General features: G+C 40.5%; 1 protein-coding gene across 1 annotated transcript; it reads left to right on the top strand.

Moving 5' to 3' along the window:
* The first annotated feature begins 709 nt into the window (after positions 1-709).
* On the top strand, positions 710-4,006 carry msx2b (muscle segment homeobox 2b). Its single transcript, XM_034178061.1, has 2 exons — positions 710-1,213; positions 2,795-4,006. The coding sequence occupies exons 1-2, from the start codon at positions 871-873 to the stop codon at positions 3,244-3,246; spliced, it is 795 nt and encodes a 264-aa protein (XP_034033952.1). The 5' UTR covers positions 710-870; the 3' UTR covers positions 3,247-4,006.
* The last annotated feature ends 15,292 nt before the right edge of the window (positions 4,007-19,298 follow it).

Genomic DNA, 19,298 nt, shown 5'->3' with positions numbered 1-19,298 from the left:
CATTTTTTTCAACCAGCATCTGTCAGCTAGTTCCTGACCTTCGTGTGCCACGCTCTGATTGGCTAGCTGTTGGCAGTAAGCTCTAACACTATTGGTCAGTGGGAACTGATCCAATATAACTTTTGGTCCTAGCGTTTTTGGATTGTTTTGGATCCAATATAACTTTCTGGCACCAACCATGCCAAAATACAGGTAAATGATGAACAGAAAGGCTAATCTGTGATTGGCTATTGCAATATGAGTGGAGAATATAGATAGATAGATAGATAGATAGATAGATAGATAGATAGATAGATAGATAGATAGATAGATAGATAGATAGATAGATAGATAGATAGATAGATAGATAGATAGATAGATAGATAGATAGATAGATAGATAGATAGATAGATAGATAGATAGATAGATAGATAGATAGATAGATAGATAGATAGATAGATAGATAGATAGAGTCAAACTGTAGTCATCCGTTTCTATTGAATTGGGGATGAACTTTTTGAACTTATGAGGACCTCCGTGAACAATTTTTGGTGCATTTTAATGCTCAACGTACTGTGTGACAGAAAGGAAGAAAAAAAACCACATTGTGCTCACAGTTACAAAAACACAACAATAACAGAAATAACAATACTAATGATGATTATTAATAATAATAATGCGCTATTAATAGACTGTAACCACTAAAATTTCTAAATCCCATGGTCGGTGAAGGCATCATTTCCTTTCCATTCAGACTGCAGTGATTGGACAAAGTTGAGTGGTGTCACAGTGATACACGCACGCACTGACAACTCCACAACAGTCCAGCCCGTGTCTCACCTGGCTGCGCTCGCACCGTCTCTCTCTCTGGAAGTCTCACCTGGAGGACCAATGGCTTGTTGTGAGACCTTTAAGGACCTGGGCAGCAGTTCTTCCGAGGAGGACACGAACCGGCGGACCGGAGAGGACACCAATAAGTCGCCGGTAGCGCGCCGGCGTCACCCGTTCAGCGTGGAGGCGCTGATATCCGTGAGGAAGACGGAGCGTCGCGGCACCGAGACTTCTTGCTGTGCACCGGAGGTTATCGCCGACTCCGTGTTCGTGTGCAGTCCTGACGGGAGGAGCGCACAGCGCGTGACGGCTGCGCCTTCTTCTCCGGTGAAGTCCGAGGCGTCGGAGCCGGAGGAGTGCGCGCCCTGCTGGGTCACCGGCGGCGCCTTTAACGCACAGCCCCGTGAGTTCGACGTGTTTGTGCACCATTTCTCTGCTTACATTCTTCCCCAAACACTGCATTTTACTGTTTCCGCACTCATGGCAGAACAGCTTCCTTCGGGATTAATAAAGTTCTTATTCTTACATAAAAGCAATATCAATACATACAGTACTCACATTTATTAAAGGAGCAGGTATGTTTTTGTACTATATTGGTATATTGACAGGATTATCAGGTGTCTGTCAAATCGATGCCAGGAGTGTGTACATGCTGGAGGAGGGCATACAGCTTCTTGATTAATGTTTAAATTTGGTTTAATAAATGTTTTGTTGGCATACCGAGCTGTTTTATTGTGGAGTACTTTGCAGATGATCTGGATTTGGGTTATTTTGTGGATTTTAATCATAAGAAAAACTGCCAGACTACTCAAGAACACTTATCAAAACAAACACATTTATACACAATTATGCTCATGCACTTGCAATTATGTAACATATCCTAAAATGTGTCCCTGCTCCTTTAATAAATGGGAGTAGTATGGGAGTTTCCTTGGACAGTAGCACATTTAATAAATGGGAGTAGTATAAATAAAGTGTATGCCTTCTTTCCACTTTTTACAAATACATGATTTGTTTTCATAAATACAACTATAATGTCATTTATTTATAGGTAGTTTCCTACAGGTTGTAGGAAATAAATAAATTAACATTAAATTGAATTTCTGGAACAATTTCACCATGGAATGATCTTCAACAGTGTTTACGTTATGTCCCGAGCAAAACACTTGCAAATAAATTATTGATTTGTAATTTGATAATTCTTTCATGACAGGAAAAATATTTGATTCTGTGATATTATTAATCTTTTTTTTACTACATAAGTATGTTTTGTCATTTATAGTGTGAGTTGATGTTGACATGCTCATCACAGATGAAGAAACAAAAGTGAAAACTGCATTTATGTCAAAATTCATAAATGTCATATTTACACAGTGCTGTCAATTACTTAATATTTTAAAATATGAAATTAAAGGTTTCCAATAAATAATTAGTCCCTAGTGTTTGGTTAAATCTAATAGAGTTGGTTTTCTTGATCATTTAAAAAATGTAAAATGTAAGTGAAAATGTACATGAATAAATGTGAAATTACCTTAAAATGTTATGGTGAAAAGTGTTTTATTTCAATTTCTGGGGAAAAAACCCCCACACACAATTGCTTCCAAAATAAAGCAACAAGTATTGATCATGGGAATATCAATGTTTTTTTCAAGATAACTTCATATTAGTGCAATTTAGGGGCTCTATAACTTAGCGCATATTTGGTGTCGATACTTCCTCTCAATTTTAAACAGAGTTCTTTGGTATCTAGAATCACTTTAAAAGATAATTGTGTAGCTTTATACAAAGGTGCATTTCAAAGATTATTACCCGTTAACAGGGTACATGTAAAAAACTGCTTGCAAATGATAAGTGGTTGGAAAAAAACAGATAACGGATAGAAAAAAAAATCCAGTTCTACTACATTAGCAATAAATCAATACAGTTGAAGCAATTGAGATGTGAACGTTGTAAGAATGTGTGAATGTGTCTTGTTTACGCTCAGGTCAGGTCACTTCTGGATGTCAGCTGAGAAAACACAAGTCCAACCGAAAGCCGCGCACGCCGTTCACCACGTCTCAGCTCCTCGCTCTGGAGAGGAAGTTCAGGCAGAAGCAGTACCTGTCCATCGCTGAGCGGGCTGAGTTCTCATCCTCTCTGACCCTGACAGAGACCCAGGTGAAGATCTGGTTCCAGAATCGCCGGGCGAAAGCCAAAAGACTCCAAGAGGCCGAGCTTGAGAAACTGAAAATGGCTGCCGACGCCAAGACGGCAGCTGTGGCGGCTGCCGCTGCAGGCGCATTACACCCCGGCTTTACGCTCCCTCTGTCTGTGGGCGGCATGTCGGTGTACGGACAGTCGTACTCTGCCTATCACTGCCACCACAGACCCATAATGCCGCTCCCGCCTTTAGGACTGTACACCGCTCCGCTATACAGCATGTACCATTTGTCCTAACGGAAACATCACGGACACTTTTAAACTGTTAGGACTCCCAAAAGTGGACATATGCACCAGATTTAATCAATGTTTATTATATAATAACGGCACAAGGAATGTTCCAATCGGCTTCCACGCACTTCAAGGCAAACTCAAGTAAATGTTCCACCAGTGAGAACAAAAAAGTCATTGTCCTCTGGCCCCCTTTGGACTGTTGACTGTGTGTGTGAGGAGAGGTATTGTTGTTGGGCTGTTCACTTCCACAGCATTCAGGCCGGGTGAGGACGGCGAGTTTTGTTTAAGAATTTGTCTTCCGCAGATCTGCAGATACAGTGCCTTGTGTTTGGAAAAAGTGCCTTAACCTGGATAAATACACACCTGTATGGATGCACGTTTGTGCGACTCAGGTCACATAAAACACATGGAAGCACTCTTTTTCTCCACTCCTGGACATGCTGCTTTCAAGTATCAAATTATTCATCACAGCGACAGTTTTGTGCTTTTGTAATTTATGCTTTGTTTTATCGCTCTTTCCCGTAGCAATAAAAACCATTTTAATCACTTCCTCATTTTTCTATCAGGCCTTTATAGTTCATATATTATCTTTGATATATGCTGCAAATGTTTGAATGTTTCATGTTTTTATTATTATTTATGGTTAGGTTGTGTGAAACTGGTACAATACAAATGTTTGGACAAGAATTGTATTTATTCTGTTGTTCTTCCCAAACGTCCCCTTTGAGAGGGCCTATGCCACACAGCAATAAATAAAAATGTATATATTTTCCAACAAATGTTTTATTTTATTAAAGGATAAAATAATTATAATATTGTTTCTGCCACCCTTTAAGTAAAGTAGAAATCTGAACTTCTGAAAATGTTAAAATTGATTTCAAACTGGTGAAAAATTAACACAAGGTGATCAGTGACACTAAATATTTTTAGAAGCTATTTGAAGGTTTGTTCAAATTGGTCCAATAGGCCTAATATTTAAGTATCTTACAAAGACAAAGAGCTGATTTACTTTTAAACTTTTCCCAAAACTTGTATCTTGGTGATGGTCCAGTGTTTAAGCAGTAGGCTTGAGACCAAAGGATCCTTGGTTCAAACCCCCATCTGGTTGAAAAATCACAAAGGGCCCTTGGGCCACCTTTCGGTGTGTAGCGAGCGCCTTGTATGGCAGCAACCTGACATTGATGGGGAGATGTGAGGCATTACTGTAAAGTGCTTTGAGCTTCTTATATAGATGGAAAAGTGCTGTATAAATGCAGTACATTTACCATTTAATAACTGTGTTGTACATCTGTCTTCATGTGAAGCGCTTTGCAAAAACAGCTGTCTTTGTGCATGCATGTGTCAGTGTGTGTGTGTGGGTTTGTGCGCAACTGCTTTCTATTTCCCATCAGTCAGCTCCAAGTAATGTTTGACAAACCATAAATGATGCCTATAAATTATCCAACTGCACACATACTGTACTTCCCATTATTACTACACATTAGTCACTTTCATTTATTTAACTAGTGCAGTGCCTGTACGAAGTTTTTTTACTTTTATGGTGGACAAATATAACTTGCACTGCAAAATAATCAAGAACAGGATTGTGTTTGATGCTGGCAAATCAAATTAAAATGATTTTGAACAAAGAATGATCTTAGTTAATATATTTGGTTGCTGCCATTTGATGATTATTCACACTGTTCATTAACTATCTAACTTGGTAGGAGTTGGTGATAGAGTAAGGTGTGTTTTGTAAAGATAACCACAAACTATTACATGCTTTCTTAAATTCCAGTGGAACACAGTATCAGTTATTGAATTAAATGTTAAAGCTTGAAGAAGAATAGTGCAAGGATACAGACATTAATAGCGTGTGTGTGTGTGTGTGTGTGTGTGTGTGTGTGTGTGTTGGGGTGGTCCCAAAAAAACATAATAAAGGATTGGGTTGATAATAAGCACTTTTTATGTCATTCAGGTGTATGTTTTGATTAATATGTTATATAATATTATATTATTCTTTGAATATAGCATTTCACAATATTTAAAAAAAAATCAGTTTTATTATCAATAATTTTCATAATTAAAGATGCACATCATCGTGCCATGCACAAGCCATATCCAAAAGCTGAGGCAGATCTGTCAAACAGTCAGATACAGAACCTATCACCCACTTTCAGCTGGGAAAGACTCCAAAGGCCCATGATACCTCAGTAGGACATGTACAGGGCATACACTGGTCCATAAATAGTTGGACAGTGGCACAAGTTTTGTAACTTTGCCGCCGTACACAACCACAGTGGAGCTGAAATGAAACAATCATCATATGGTTTCAGTGATGTTCAGCTTTAATTCAAGGGTGTTAACAAAAACTACCACATTAACCCGTTCAGCATTTACAGCAATTTTAATACACAGTCCTTCCATTTGAAAATCCCATATGTAATTTGACATCAAATAGAAGGATTATTTAAAATATAGATCACTATTCAAAACACTTTTGTCTCGAGAGGTCAGGGGATGGATACATGAACATTTCTAAGAAACTGAATATGTTTTGGACTTCACTTATTAATCAGTACTAAATGCAAACACTGGTACTGCATGGTAAATCTGTCTGGATTAGGTAGTTCTCAGTGACTGAGTGCAAAAGGGAGGCTCGTGAGCAAAGCTACCAAGACACCCATGAAACTGAAGGTGTGAGGCTTCTGTGGCTGACAGTGGAGAAACCGTATCGTACAACCTTTTTCTGTTGTATCACCAGTTATACAGCTTCATGGTGGAATGGGACAAGAATTTTCTTAAAATGAAAATGTGAAATTTCAGTTAACGTTAACCAGTAGGTACATGGGAGACGAAAGTTTGATCTGTTTTCTTCTTTGAAAATCCTTGTGTTTTTAATCTCCAACCTCAAATCAGAAAACGTTGGGACAGTATGGAAAATTGCCCCCTAAGAAGTAGCAATTTTTATTTTTTATATTTACTTTGAATTCTGTTTCATTGCAGACAGTACAAGCCAAAGATAATTCTTTTTTCCTAAGGCCTGCAACACATTCCAAAAAAGTTGGGACACTGAAGCATTCACTACTTTGTGGTTTCCATTGCTTCTCATAACACTTAAGACATTTTGTCTTTGAGGATAACAATTGAAGTGTTTCAAGTGCTATTTTGTCGCATTCTTCCTGCAAACACAACTTAAAAGGTGTGCAACAGTCGATAGGATAGGAGACCACAGATGTTTTGCTTTGGCTTGTGTCCTTGCCCTTTACGCATTGAAATCCCTCCATTCCTGTGATATTATGCACTGCAGAGGCACAAATAAGCAAGTTCTCAATTTTTCTTTGAGGAACATTGCGTTCTATCTATCTATCTATCTATCTATCTATCTATCTATCTATCTATCTATCTATCTATCTATCTATCTATCTATCTATCTATCTATCTATCTATCTATCTATCTATCTACCTACCTACCTACCTACCTACCTACCTACCTACCTACCTACCTACCTACCTACCTACCTACCTACCTACCTACCTACCTATCTATCTATCTATCTATCTATCTATCTATCTATCTATCTATCTATCTATCTATCTATCTATCTATCTATCTATCTATCAATCATAAAGATAACCCAATCTGATTGCAAAGACAGGTATTGGGCCCAATCAAGGCAACTTTGAATCGATCAGTATTGGATTTATTAAGCAAGATTGTCACACCAGTCAGTCTGCATTCTGTCAATGATTAATTTCATAAGTGCTGTGACACTCACTCACTCATCTTCAACCGCTTACTCCAATTAAGGGTCGCAGGGGCTACAGCCTATCCCAGCAGTCATAGCACGTGAGGCAGGGTACACCCTGGACAGGACAGCAGTCTGTCACAGGGCCACATATAGACAACATGCATCAAGTAAATTTGAAATGAATTATTTCAGGCCCACATTTTTCTTATAGCAGGAGATGTCTGTGGTGATTCTCAGTTTTCTGAGCCAAGGTGTTGAGTCAGGTCAACTAGACTTCTTTTAGTTCCTTAAAGATGGTTTACTCTTTATCCAGAATAAAAAACTTCATCAGTTCTAGTTGGAGTTGTGAGACACTCAAATATTTATACTATGTTGGATCACTAATGTTACAGTGATGTAATACCTTCCATTAAGAGCTATTGGTCACTGGAGGTCATTTGAGTTCAGGTGTAAATTGCTACTGTTCTTAGCTTAATTTGAGGAGGGGTGTGGGCGATTTTTGGGTATCTATAGTACTGACGACAGGACAGCAATGTAGCGTAGCCTAAGTTCTATCAGGACGACTCAAATATCAAGCTTTCATTCAGATTCACTTAATTTTTAACAGCTGTGTTGCTAACAGAAAGCACTGGTCTTCATTTTTGTCATCTCTCAAACACAAGGAAATGGAAACATTGTATAAAATGTCAATTCTGACTCATCTCTCTGCTGCTTGCAGTCACTGGCTGAGGCTCTGTCTCCTCCACCCCACCACTACCAGCTTGTCCCTGTCTGATATTGGGGATAAGCTCTGCCCCTGCCTTCTTCCAATGGCAGGATTGAAAGTTAACATACTCCTCGGACCACTCCCAAAGACTGTGCTTACATTCTGTGCAATACCGCTATAGATTAAATATTTAATTGTTCCTAGTTTCCTGAGTCTTAATGGTATATGGGTGGGAGAGACGTGGTGTCTCAGCCTATCCACCTCTGTTTAGAGATGGTTTCATCACTTTAACAGAGATAGCTAACTTGAAACCTCTTTCAATCCAACCAAGTGATTCACTTTTGGAGGTGATCTGGAACATATTCTAGAGCTGAGATACAGATGACGTTTTGGCACATAACATTTAACACAAAAAGCTGGATGTTGATGATATTTTGTGAGCAGATGGATCATGTCAGAGAAAATGGGGGATTTTATTTTGAATTCAAACAAGGACATATTTTGTATCAAGGATCCAGAAGAAGTTTTAAGTAATATGTGGGCTGGGCAGAAGTACATACTTTCTGAGTGCCTTTTAGTTTTTAAAATACGTCTGAATTAGTTTTTAAATTAAAAATGTTTTCTGGATGTATGTTTCAGATAACTCAAAAATCCTTCATATCTTCATTCTTATTGTTGATGTTGTGTTACTTATCACATGTTTAACATTAGCTTGCTCAGATCCTACTTGGACAACGTTGACACTATTTAGCCTTCTTCGTCAACATCACTTTAGCCCTTTTTCATTAATCTGTGTATCAGTGAACTTCGAATTAGCATGGAACCAGTCTGCACACAACCAGGTTTTAAAGGGGGGGGGGGGGGGGGGGGGGGGTGCTAAATGGTACTTTGGCTTTGTTGCAATTATTGGAGCAGCTTATGACTTCCGTGTGACTTTGATGTAAAGAGGAAATGGCTTATGGGCAGCAGTGTTTTTATGAGATCCCCTTTAATCAGAACAAGGAGGCCAAACGGAGCAAGCAGGCAGAAGGAGCTGGCGGCAGCTTCCACCAGCGAGCAATCAGCCTAATGAAGTACAGACAGGCAGCATAGTCTGTTGTGAAACATCATGTCTTTGCTGCTTACTGCAGTGGTGTTGTATTTCCTACAAACATCATAACGCACGGTTTTAGATTGTCACCAGCTTTGTGTTGTCTGACAAAGGCAACACAAAGCTGTATCACTGTGTATCACTGACAATTTGAATATGTGATCAGTCCACTGTGACACTGTCTCCGACAACCCCTAGTGGATGTTTAGAATATAGAAGCTCCTCTGTTAGATCAAGACACTTTTGGATGAAGTATTGTGTGAATAAATCTGGTTTGCATTTATTGGCCTGTGATGCAGATTCTGGGAAATAAAAAATCCAAAATAAGGTGATTCCTCTGGGGTCCGAGGGCATTTTTTTGGGTATTCAATCACCTGGCATAAATGTTTCATTATTGTCATTAAAAGCTCACCCTGCATCCCACAATGACGTGGTATGTCTCTTTTTCTCAGGACAGCCTGTACTTTCAGAATATATATGCTATAGTGGTGTTTTATAAGTGCAATAAAGGTTTACAATCAGAAATAAGAAAGGAAAAAATAAAGCAGAAAATAATTTTAACACATATTTATTCAAAACACACAGCAAACTATAATAAACAACTATTTTGACACTTTATAAAGGTAGTTTGGTTTCTTGTACAAAATAATGTACAAAATAAAGGTTCTAAAAATAAACACAAATGCACATTTTGAACAATATATACAAAATGGTCTATGCGTTTTGTCTTTATGCCACATCTCAAAGCAATCTCTGTCTGCTATTAACACAAACTTTTTACTTACATGATGTTTGACTCCCTCTTGGAATGTGTTCCTGCACTGTAAACAACCTATCTTCACAGTTTGAGGCCCTATTAACACCCCCACCATTCATATGCACAATGCTGCACTTTTATGCATGGACCCAGCAGCCAGAGGGCTATTCAAACAGCATTCACATTCCCAAGAATAACACATCGCTGTTGCTAACAATCTTTGGCCTACCATGTGAGACTGCTCTGCCCTACGATTGGATATTGGAAAGGCAAAGGCTATTCGCCCAACTGTTGGGCAGATAATAATAATGTCTTACCTTATTCGCCCAACCGTGATCATGTATTTGACACATTTTGTGCATCTAAACTACGTGTTTTACACCACTTTTTAAAGGCTCTCTTGCGGCATCTTTAATTACTGCAAAAAATGGATGAAAGCAGACAAACTTCATAAGTATTTTGAACGGAAGCCTGTTAATGATGACAAAACAGTTTTTATGTACAAAATGCTGCTTGTTGCCTGTAAGATGGTGTTAGTTTGATACAGTTCCCTGGATGTGATAAGCCAAACAGAACCACTTTAGATCACAGCCCCTCTGCAGGCTGCGAACCCTCTCAGAAAGAAAGAAAATATCCGCCTTTTTTCTCCCGCGTTGAAACCAGAAGTGAACTTACAAGTGCGCTCATTGGTCGGTTGTGGTTGGGCATATATGCTTGTGTATTTACTTTATTGAACCAATGTTTGGGTGTATAGCCACTCCGTATTGTTGGAAAACCATGTGATGGTGAACCAATTCCGATTGGACACTCACACTGCGCACGTCATCACACAGCTTCTGTGAGGAGTACAAACATGGTGGACGGCTGGCTCGAAAGTCCGCATTTTACGTTTCAGCAAAAAAAAAAAGAGTATGTTTCTATCTCATATCATTATAAAGTTATTTATAATTTAGTAAAACTTGTACTCAGTTGTCATATACAACGGAGTCGGCCACAGAGGATTAAGTGAAGCCACTTTGTGAGGATATTTGTATGTGTGCTGTCAGATGAGTTCTGTGCTTGATATTAAGTTTTTTTTCCACATTACCTAAAATACATATCTTTAAGTAAAAATATTATTTTCTGATAATTTTTTGTATAACCTGTTACATCTCAATTTATCGAATTTTATATAGTGCCATATCACAACAAAGCTGCCTCAAGGTGCTTCACACAAGTATTGTCTAACCTTACTAACCCCTAGAGCAAGCACACAGGGGGACAGTGGTAAGGAAAAACTCCCTCTGATGATATTGAGGAAGAAACCTCAAGCAGACCAGACTCAGAGGGGTGACCCACTGCTTAGGCCATTCTTACAGCTACAAGGTTTTTACAAAGCTTTACAATGGTGAAAAAAAACAAACAAACAGAAAACAGGAAATCAAAACAACTTGACATAATAAGAAAAGAATATATTTGATGAGAAGTTATGCCACAGGCAGGGGTCTTCCAGAATTTCTCAATACTGTGGGCCTGTTCCCATGGCAATGTCCATTCCAAATGCAGACTGCAGTTTGCGGCACCAGATTCAGGCGTGGAATCTCATGGTCAGTCCAGCACCCTGTCTTCAGGAGCTGTCCCGCTATCCGTGACTCAGACAGAGAGAAAAAGAGCAGAGTCAGTCAGCTGGAAAAAACTACACCTCAAGTATAATTCATCAGCAATAAATCAACAGGAAAGCAGAGAAAATATTAAGGTGATCACTGGCTGCTAGCCCTAAGCTTCATTAACAGACTCACAATTTAGATAAAGTTGAGGCTGAGAGCTGTTCCATTACAGAGACACATCTTCACACCCTCACGTTTTCTGATCTTTTCTGTTTGGTACAGTGACCAAGGGCAATCACACTTACCTACATCAAATGCAACAATTTAATTTTAGCGCATTGTGCTTTAAATTCAGATAATCAAAAATACAGATGCATTGCCTATAACCGCAACACAACATAAGTATGAGCAATACAAAAACAAGTTTCTGTCTGGAAGACAATCAGTGACTGACCTCTCAGTGCATCCAAGCGGCAACCTCTGTTGCTGAAAAATAAAGCAAATGTGTAAGTGCAAAAACCTGCAGGTCCTCAAAAAGCCACTTGAGCCTGGCTCCACAGAACAATCACAGTACATGAGGACTTGGGACTGTGTCTCTGCTAGTTACTGTGACTCTTACATGGTCATCTGTAATGCAGGGGTCCCGCAAGGAACCGTCTTGGCTTCCTTTCTCTTCACCCCCTACACCGCAGTCTTCATATACGAGGGCTGTCAATAAAGTATAGGTCCTTTTTATTTTTTTCAAAAACTATATGGATTTCATTCATATGTTTTTACATCAGACATGCTTGAACCCTCGTGCGCATGCGTGAGTTTTTCCACACCTGTCGGTGACATCATTTGCCTGTGAGCACTCCTTGTGGGAGGAGTCGTCCAGCCCCTCGTCGGAATTCCTTTGTCTGAGAAGTTGCTGAGAGACTGGCGCTTTGTTTGATCAAAATTTTTTCTAAACCTGTGAGACACATCGAAGTGGACTCGGTTCGAAAAATTAAGCTGGTTTTCGGTGAAAATTTTAACGGCTGATGAGAGATTTTGAGGTGATACTGTCGCTTTAAGGACTTCCCACGGAGCGAGACGTCATGCAGCACTCCCAGGCGCCGTCGTCAGCCTGTTTCAAGCTGAAAACCTCCACATTTCAGGCTCTACTGATCCAGGACGTCGTGAGAAAACAGAGAAGTTTCAGAAGAAGTCGGTTTCAGCATTTTATCCGGATATTCCACTGTTAAAGGAGATTTTTTTAATGAAAGACGTGCGGATGGGTCCACGCGTCGGGACGCAGCCGGCGCGGTGCGGCGGCACAGGAAAAACACCTCCGTGTTGATAACCATTTGTAAAATCCAGTTGGCTTTTGATGGCTTTCAGTGGAGTGAGTATATGAGAAATTGTTTAACAGCTGGACATGTTCCAACTTGTCCTTAAGGCTTCCAACGGAGGTGTTTTTCCTGTGGCGGAGCATCGCGGCGGCTGCGAGCCGACGCTGCAATCCGCCCGCACGTCTTTCATTAAAAAAATCTCCTTTAACAGTGGAATATCCGGATAAAATGCTGAAACCGACTTCTTCTGAAACTTCTTTGTTCTCTCACGATGTCCTGGATCAATAGAGCCTGAAATGTGGAGGTTTTCAGCTTGAAACAGGCTGACGACTGCGCCTGAGAGCGCTGCGCGACGTCTCGCAAAGTGGGAAGTCCTTAAAGCGACAGTATCACCTCAAAATCTCTCATCAGCTGTTAAAATTTTCACTGAAAACCAGCTTAATTTTTCGAACCGTGTCCACTTCGATGTGTCTCACAGGTTTAGAAAAAATTTTGATCAAACAAAGCGCCAGTCTCTCAGCAACTTCTCAGACAAAGGAATTCCGATGAGGGGCTGGACGACTCCTCCCACAAGGAGTGCTCACAGGCGAATGATGTCACCGACAGGCGTGGAAAAACTCACGCATGCGCACGAGGGTTCAAGCATGTCTGACGTAAAAACATATGAATGAAATCCATATAGTTTTTGAAAAAAATAAAAAGGACCTATACTTTATTGACAGACCTCGTACAACTCTGTCAACTGTCACCTGCAAAGGTTCTCTGATGACTCTGCAATCGTCTGCCTCATCACTGACAAGGATGACAGAGAGTACAGAGGGGTGACCCGAGACTTTGTGGATTGGTTTTAGCTGAACGACCTCCACATCAATGCAGGGAAAACCAAAGAGCTGGAGGTGGACTTCCGGAGGCACAGTCACTCTCCACCGACACCGGTGAAGATCCAGGGAATGGATATTGAGATCGTGGACTCTTACAAGTCCCTGTGTGTTCACCTAAACCAGTAGTGTCCAAAGTATTCCAGAAAGGGGCGAGAGGGTGCAGGTTTTCTTTACAACCACTAACTCCAGCAGGTGATTTCACTGATGAACTCATCCAGTCTGCTCAAAGTGATGTCAATCAGAAAAATCACCTGCTGGAGTCAGTGGCTGTAAAGAAAACCTGCACCCTCTCGCCCCTTTCTGGAATACTTTGGACACTACTGGTTTAGGCGAACACACAGGGACTTGTAAGAGTCCACGATCTCAATATCCATTCCCTGGATCTTCACCTGTTGCAAAGAAAACCTGCACCCTCTCAGCCCTTTCTGGAATAGTTTGGAATCCCCTGACCAAAACAATAAACTCGACTGGTCAAACAACACTACTGCACTTTATAAGAAAGGCTAAAGCAGGCTCTACCTGCTGAGGCAGTTCAGGTCCTTTGGAATGCAGGAGGTGCTCCTGAGGACATTCTTTGACTCTGTAGTGGCATCAGCCATTTTTTTACAGAGTGGTCTGATGGACCAGCAGTATTACAAGTGCAGAGACTTGACAAAGTGATTAGGCAGGTCAGCTCTTTTCTGGGAACCCCTGGACTCAGTGCAAGAGGTGGGAGAAAGGAAGATGATGACTAAGCTGTCACCCCTGCTGGAGAATGCCTCCCACCCCATGAGTGATACCCTGACTGCACTAGAAAGCTCCATCTATGACAGGGTGCTCCACCCAAAGTGTGTGAAGGAGCAATACCGCAGGTCCTTCCTTCCTACTGCTGTGAGGCTCCACAACCAGCACTGTTCACATGTAGACCACTCAGATCACTCAAATCATTAATATCGTTATAGTAACAATTTTTCAGCCATGTGCAATAATACTACACATTTGGTGCAATAATACTTGTACACTTGTGTACAACATCACTTGAACACTCATACAAAATTATGAAAAACTCTTTCTGCTTGTATATAGTGTAATCTATTCCAGTGATTTTCAACCTTTTTTGAGCCTCGGCACCCTTTTTATATTTACAAAATCCTGCGGCACACCACCAACCAAAATAATATTATAATTCTATTACCTCTGGTTTTGCGCAAAACCCAATTATCGCAATAGAAAATCGATACAGAAAACACTGCATTTCGAAAATCCTCAAGCATTTTGCGCTCTGATCTAAAGTAGGGCTGTCACGATTAGGAATTTCTGGAGACGATTAATTGTCAGACAAATAATTGCGATTGACGAATATATTGTCTATTTTTTTTTCTTTTTTTCCTCTTCTTTATATTCTACTATTGTAGTATAATTACACAACTCTGGAAGAACGTTTGGCTTCTGTGAGTGGAGAAACTGGGAATGGTGCAACATTTTTATTTTTATCTTCATTTTACATACAGTCCCAACTTTTTCTGATTTGTGGTTGTTTCTGTTGCATTTCTGAAATTATTTCTCCGCATCAGTCACGTTTTGTGCTTAAACACTGCATTAAGCCCATATTGAACAAATAAATACTTTTGGAAAGTAACAGCTGTTAAAGTTCAGAGTTCTCACCTGCTTTTTGTGATCTGTGCATCTGAACATCACCACAGCTTCTCCATGTCAGGGTTTTTTTTTTTTTTTTGTGGCTCAGTTCATTCATATATTCTCATTTTTAAAATATGTTTTTAGAGATATCTGACCGTTTATTTCATCTCATGATCTCATAAATTCAGCATACGACGCGCACATGGTGTGAACAGGACGGTAACCGGAATCACACCTTTAGAGAAAGTTCAGAGAGAAGTAAAAGCAGCTTCATGTTTTGTTTTGTTTTTTTTTTTTACTTGTTCACTTGGGTTAAAATCCTCTCTCTGGTCCGCGCTCGCTGCGCACTGATGGTTCTCAGACTGTAACGTGTCGCGCTTGCATTCAGGAATCTCCCTCACGCACCCCTCTCCCTCGCAGTCTGCAGCCTGTTGACTCCGCACGCGCGCACACACACACACAGACACACACACAGACAGACACACACCGACAGCTCCGCGTTTTAGACGGCTTTTGAAGAAGACAGCCACTGTTTTAATCGGCCAGTCTTATTCAAACGGAGGATGCAGCACAATGACGTCAGATTCTGAGTCGTTTTATGCTTTGTGGATAAAATAAATAATTCACGGTAATCGCGAATATGAAAAATAATCGCGATTGATGAATATTGTAAGAATTGTGACAGCCCTAATCTCAAGTGTTTTTTTTAGACGTGTCGACACTTTTATTCACAATAATCTGCCACTCTAATATTCACGGAGCGCAGAGGCTGCCTTCAGCGAACCCAGTTGTGAGCGAGAAGGCCCAAGTCTGACCACGGTGACATCAACGGAGGTCAGGCCGCCTTCCCCGCACACCTCCACAGCCAACGCGGTTTCTCCTTCCCCAGAGGAGCCATGCTCCGTGAGCAGCTGAGATTCACGCTGTAGTAAGCAACCCGTAACCAACGCTATGTGCGCAAGTATGTCTATTATACTATAGTACAGCGCTTTGCTGCCATCTACTGGAATAAAAGAGCATTACATCATCTGCCACACTATTACAGCACATACACCCGATAATGGTGATATTTGATAATTGCCCACGGCACCCCTGACGATCGATCACGACACCCTAGGGTGCCGCGGCACCCCGGTTGAGAATCACTGATCTATTCTACTGTGTATATTGTTATTCTGCACAGAACTTAACTTCTGTATTTTGGTAATTTTTTTCTTTACCTTATTTTTTGCATACTTACACTGTTGTTCTGTGACTGTCCCTGTGCTACTGTAACATTGTAAATTTCCCCATCATGGGGCTATTAAAGGATTATCTTATCTTATCCTATCCAAAATCAGGCAATTCCCATATGACCCTAAGTTAAAACATCCAATTTTACAGCAGAAACAAACATGTCTACAGCTTGGTATAAAATAACTGCAACTGTACAGGGAGATTTTTGTATAACACATCAGTTTAAGCTATTTTAATTGATAAGATATGAATTATTAAGAGCCATGGTCACTTTTAGCGATAGCTAATGTGTGCCGGTGTCGCTGACTGAACGGCCCCACCTAAAAATCGGTCTGCCCTGTCTTCACTGCGCATGCGGTTCACGGATTAACACCTCATTTCTGCTTCAAACTGCACTCCAGTCATCTATCTCAGCAACCGATATCTGAAACTTTTGTACAATCATCATTTCCACATAAATTCAGCATTATTTCATCACAAAAGACAGGTGAGCTGATGCATTCACTGTGCGTCAGTCATTTCAAAGCGTCACGGAGTTTCGCAGAGTTTTTGCTTAAAACAGCCTCGTTTCTGCTTAAAATTTACTTTAGAATGATTTAAGAGGTTCTACCTTGTCATCTGATGGTTAATAATCCCATTAATCCATTTGATTGCTTTTTGTGACAAGACTCCGTCTCAGATGTGCTGCTGTGGCCAGAAATGACGCATGCACAGTGAAGGCAGGCAGACCATTTTTTAGGGGGGGCCATTCGGTCTGGGACACCGGGTCCAGGTGGCTACTGCTGACAGCCTCTGCTAGCTGGGGACTCAACTGTGTGTGTCCTTTCTGAGCATTTTATTGGAAATATCTGAGATAATATGATTTCCTGTGTTTAATTGTACTAACAGGTCATCTAAGAAGTCTGTCCTCCTGTACGTCCACTGAGTAAATTTACAGTATGATTTAATTTGTATGCTAGCACCATTAGCCCAAATTAGCAGGTATTGGTATTCTGGTAATGTTAGCTGCAGTGCTGCCATGATTAATGATGCCGTATGGCAGTGTCGCAGACCAAACAGTCCCCCCTAAAACTTGGTCCACCCTGCCTTCACTGTGCATGCATTATTTGGGACCACAGCAGCTCATCTGAGATGGACTCTCTTCACCCAAAGCGATCAAAGGGAATAATGTGATTATTAACCATCAGATGACAAAGTAAAACCTCTTTAAGCATTCTAAAGTCAGTTTTAAGCAGAAAAGAGGGGATAATCACCTCATTTCGCTACTAACACACTGAAATGACGTTGGTGCAGCTGTGTGTCAGACACCTGCTGTGCTGCTGTGGTGCTCTGATCACCCCGCCGTCTTTTACTACAAAATAATGCTGAATTTATGTGGAAATAATTATTGTACAAATATCCTGATGTGCGTTTATATGACCTGATATTCAGGTGAGAAAAGGAGTAACCCAGCGGTCATATTCAGGTTTTTAAAAACCAGAATATGAGCATATTCGGGCTTTTTGCGGGTGTTTACATGGCCGTGTGCAACCAGGTTATTGCTAATATTCCGGTTATGAAAGGGTTATTGGCTGCATGTAAACATCGTCAGTGACCTCCCTTTGCTCACGGGCTGCGATCGACCGAGTGCATCACGGCCGTTGTGACCCTCATGGGGGCGCCTCCGTGGTCGCCTTTGCTTCTGTTCCCTGTTCAAGGGCATAGGTTTGGTCTCAGCTTTGGTAGGGACAATAACACCCCCCCCCCACCCGGCCCCCCTGCTCACCACCACCACCCCCTAACCCACTCATACCATTAGACGCACAAGTACAGCATAATACATAACATATGACGACATAATGCTGAATAATTTAACACTTTATTTACAATATTAAGTGTGTAGGCAAACAAACAAATAGCTTAAATAACAAAATTGCACCCAAAATCACGAATCTATTCTATAGGCCTACACCTGAGAGAACAAGACAACAAAAAAAAAAAATACTTGTGGAGCTAACAAAAAAAAAAACAAGTTTTTGCAAACAAGATGTATAATCTATTCTCTTCATCAGTAATGCAGTTGTAGGTATCTGGCAACCTAATTTGCCAAAAAAAAAAAGGGATTTCCAATGATATATATATGGTGTATTACGGTAAACGTAAGCCTGTGATGTCATAACGCAGAGGAAAAACACGGAAGTTTCACACTAGTGCGCCGCTGATTCTCATTACCGTAAGTTCTCGTGTAAGCCCTCACTCTGAAAAATTTCAACACTGACAGCAAACCAAGAACCCGTGCTTTCCAACAGTATGCTATATGTTGCATATATTACAGTAAAGTGCGTTCGGTGACTTTTGAAACGAGGGAAAAGTATGAAAAAGAGCGCAAAAGTGACAGAAAAGTACAGAGACAGACAGCAAACATAAATGTATTTTTTAAGGAAAAGGCAGGATGTTAGTGTCATTTGTGAAGGTGTGTGTGCGTGTTTGTGTGGGTGTGCAGTTTATTTTAAGTGTGGCGCACAGCATTGTTCGCAACCCCTCCCCCCCGCCCTTCTTGTTTTTCTGCACCGGAGCAGTGTTGCAAGATATGAAATATGAAAGTATCGTACCAAAACCTCAAAATTATCGTATTTTGGGAGAAATTATCGTACACAAACAAAACGCATACAACGTAGCTATTTTAGCGTTTTTTTTTTTTTTTTAATTTACAAAGAATTTTATGTCACATTTTTAAGTATTTTTAAGTAATTATATTAATGGGGAAACTATGGCAAATGCACAAGCAAATGCACTACCAGACTGTGAAGTAACACAAACATGTGTTAATTACCAGACTAGAAAGAGTCGAATTCAACCTCGAGGTCGCTGTCGTCATCCGATGCCATGGACACTTGTGCTGATTTTGTTGAACACAGAAAAAATGTTGACACCTCCATAAGGAACTTGAACTTTTTTTTATTTTTCTTGTATATCTCTTTGCTCTTGTGTTTTGTTCGTTTGTTATTGCATTTGTTGAAATACAGTTTCGGAAAAAAAAAAAAAAAGATGTTGGTTGGGGAATCTTCCTGTCCTGCACAGATTGGATGGGAACTCATTACTTTGTATGGGGAGGGGGCGGGCTTTCAAATGACTGTCCCGGCAGCCCAAAGCCAGCAG

Source organism: Thalassophryne amazonica, chromosome 9, assembly GCF_902500255.1.
Source record: "Thalassophryne amazonica chromosome 9, fThaAma1.1, whole genome shotgun sequence".
Taxonomy (NCBI): domain Eukaryota; kingdom Metazoa; phylum Chordata; class Actinopteri; order Batrachoidiformes; family Batrachoididae; genus Thalassophryne; species Thalassophryne amazonica.
This window is presented reverse-complemented; position numbering and strand designations above follow the sequence as displayed.

What these genes read in the sequence shown, in the direction of transcription:
- msx2b (XM_034178061.1), top strand. Translation starts at nt 871, where the DNA reads ATGGCTTGTTGTGAGACCTTTAAGGACCTGGGCAGCAGTTCTTCCGAG. An exon ending in CGCCTTTAACGCACAGCCCC is followed by an intron (nt 1,214 to 2,794) that starts GTGAGTTCGACG and finishes GTTTACGCTCAG; the next exon opens with GTCAGGTCACTTCTGGATGT.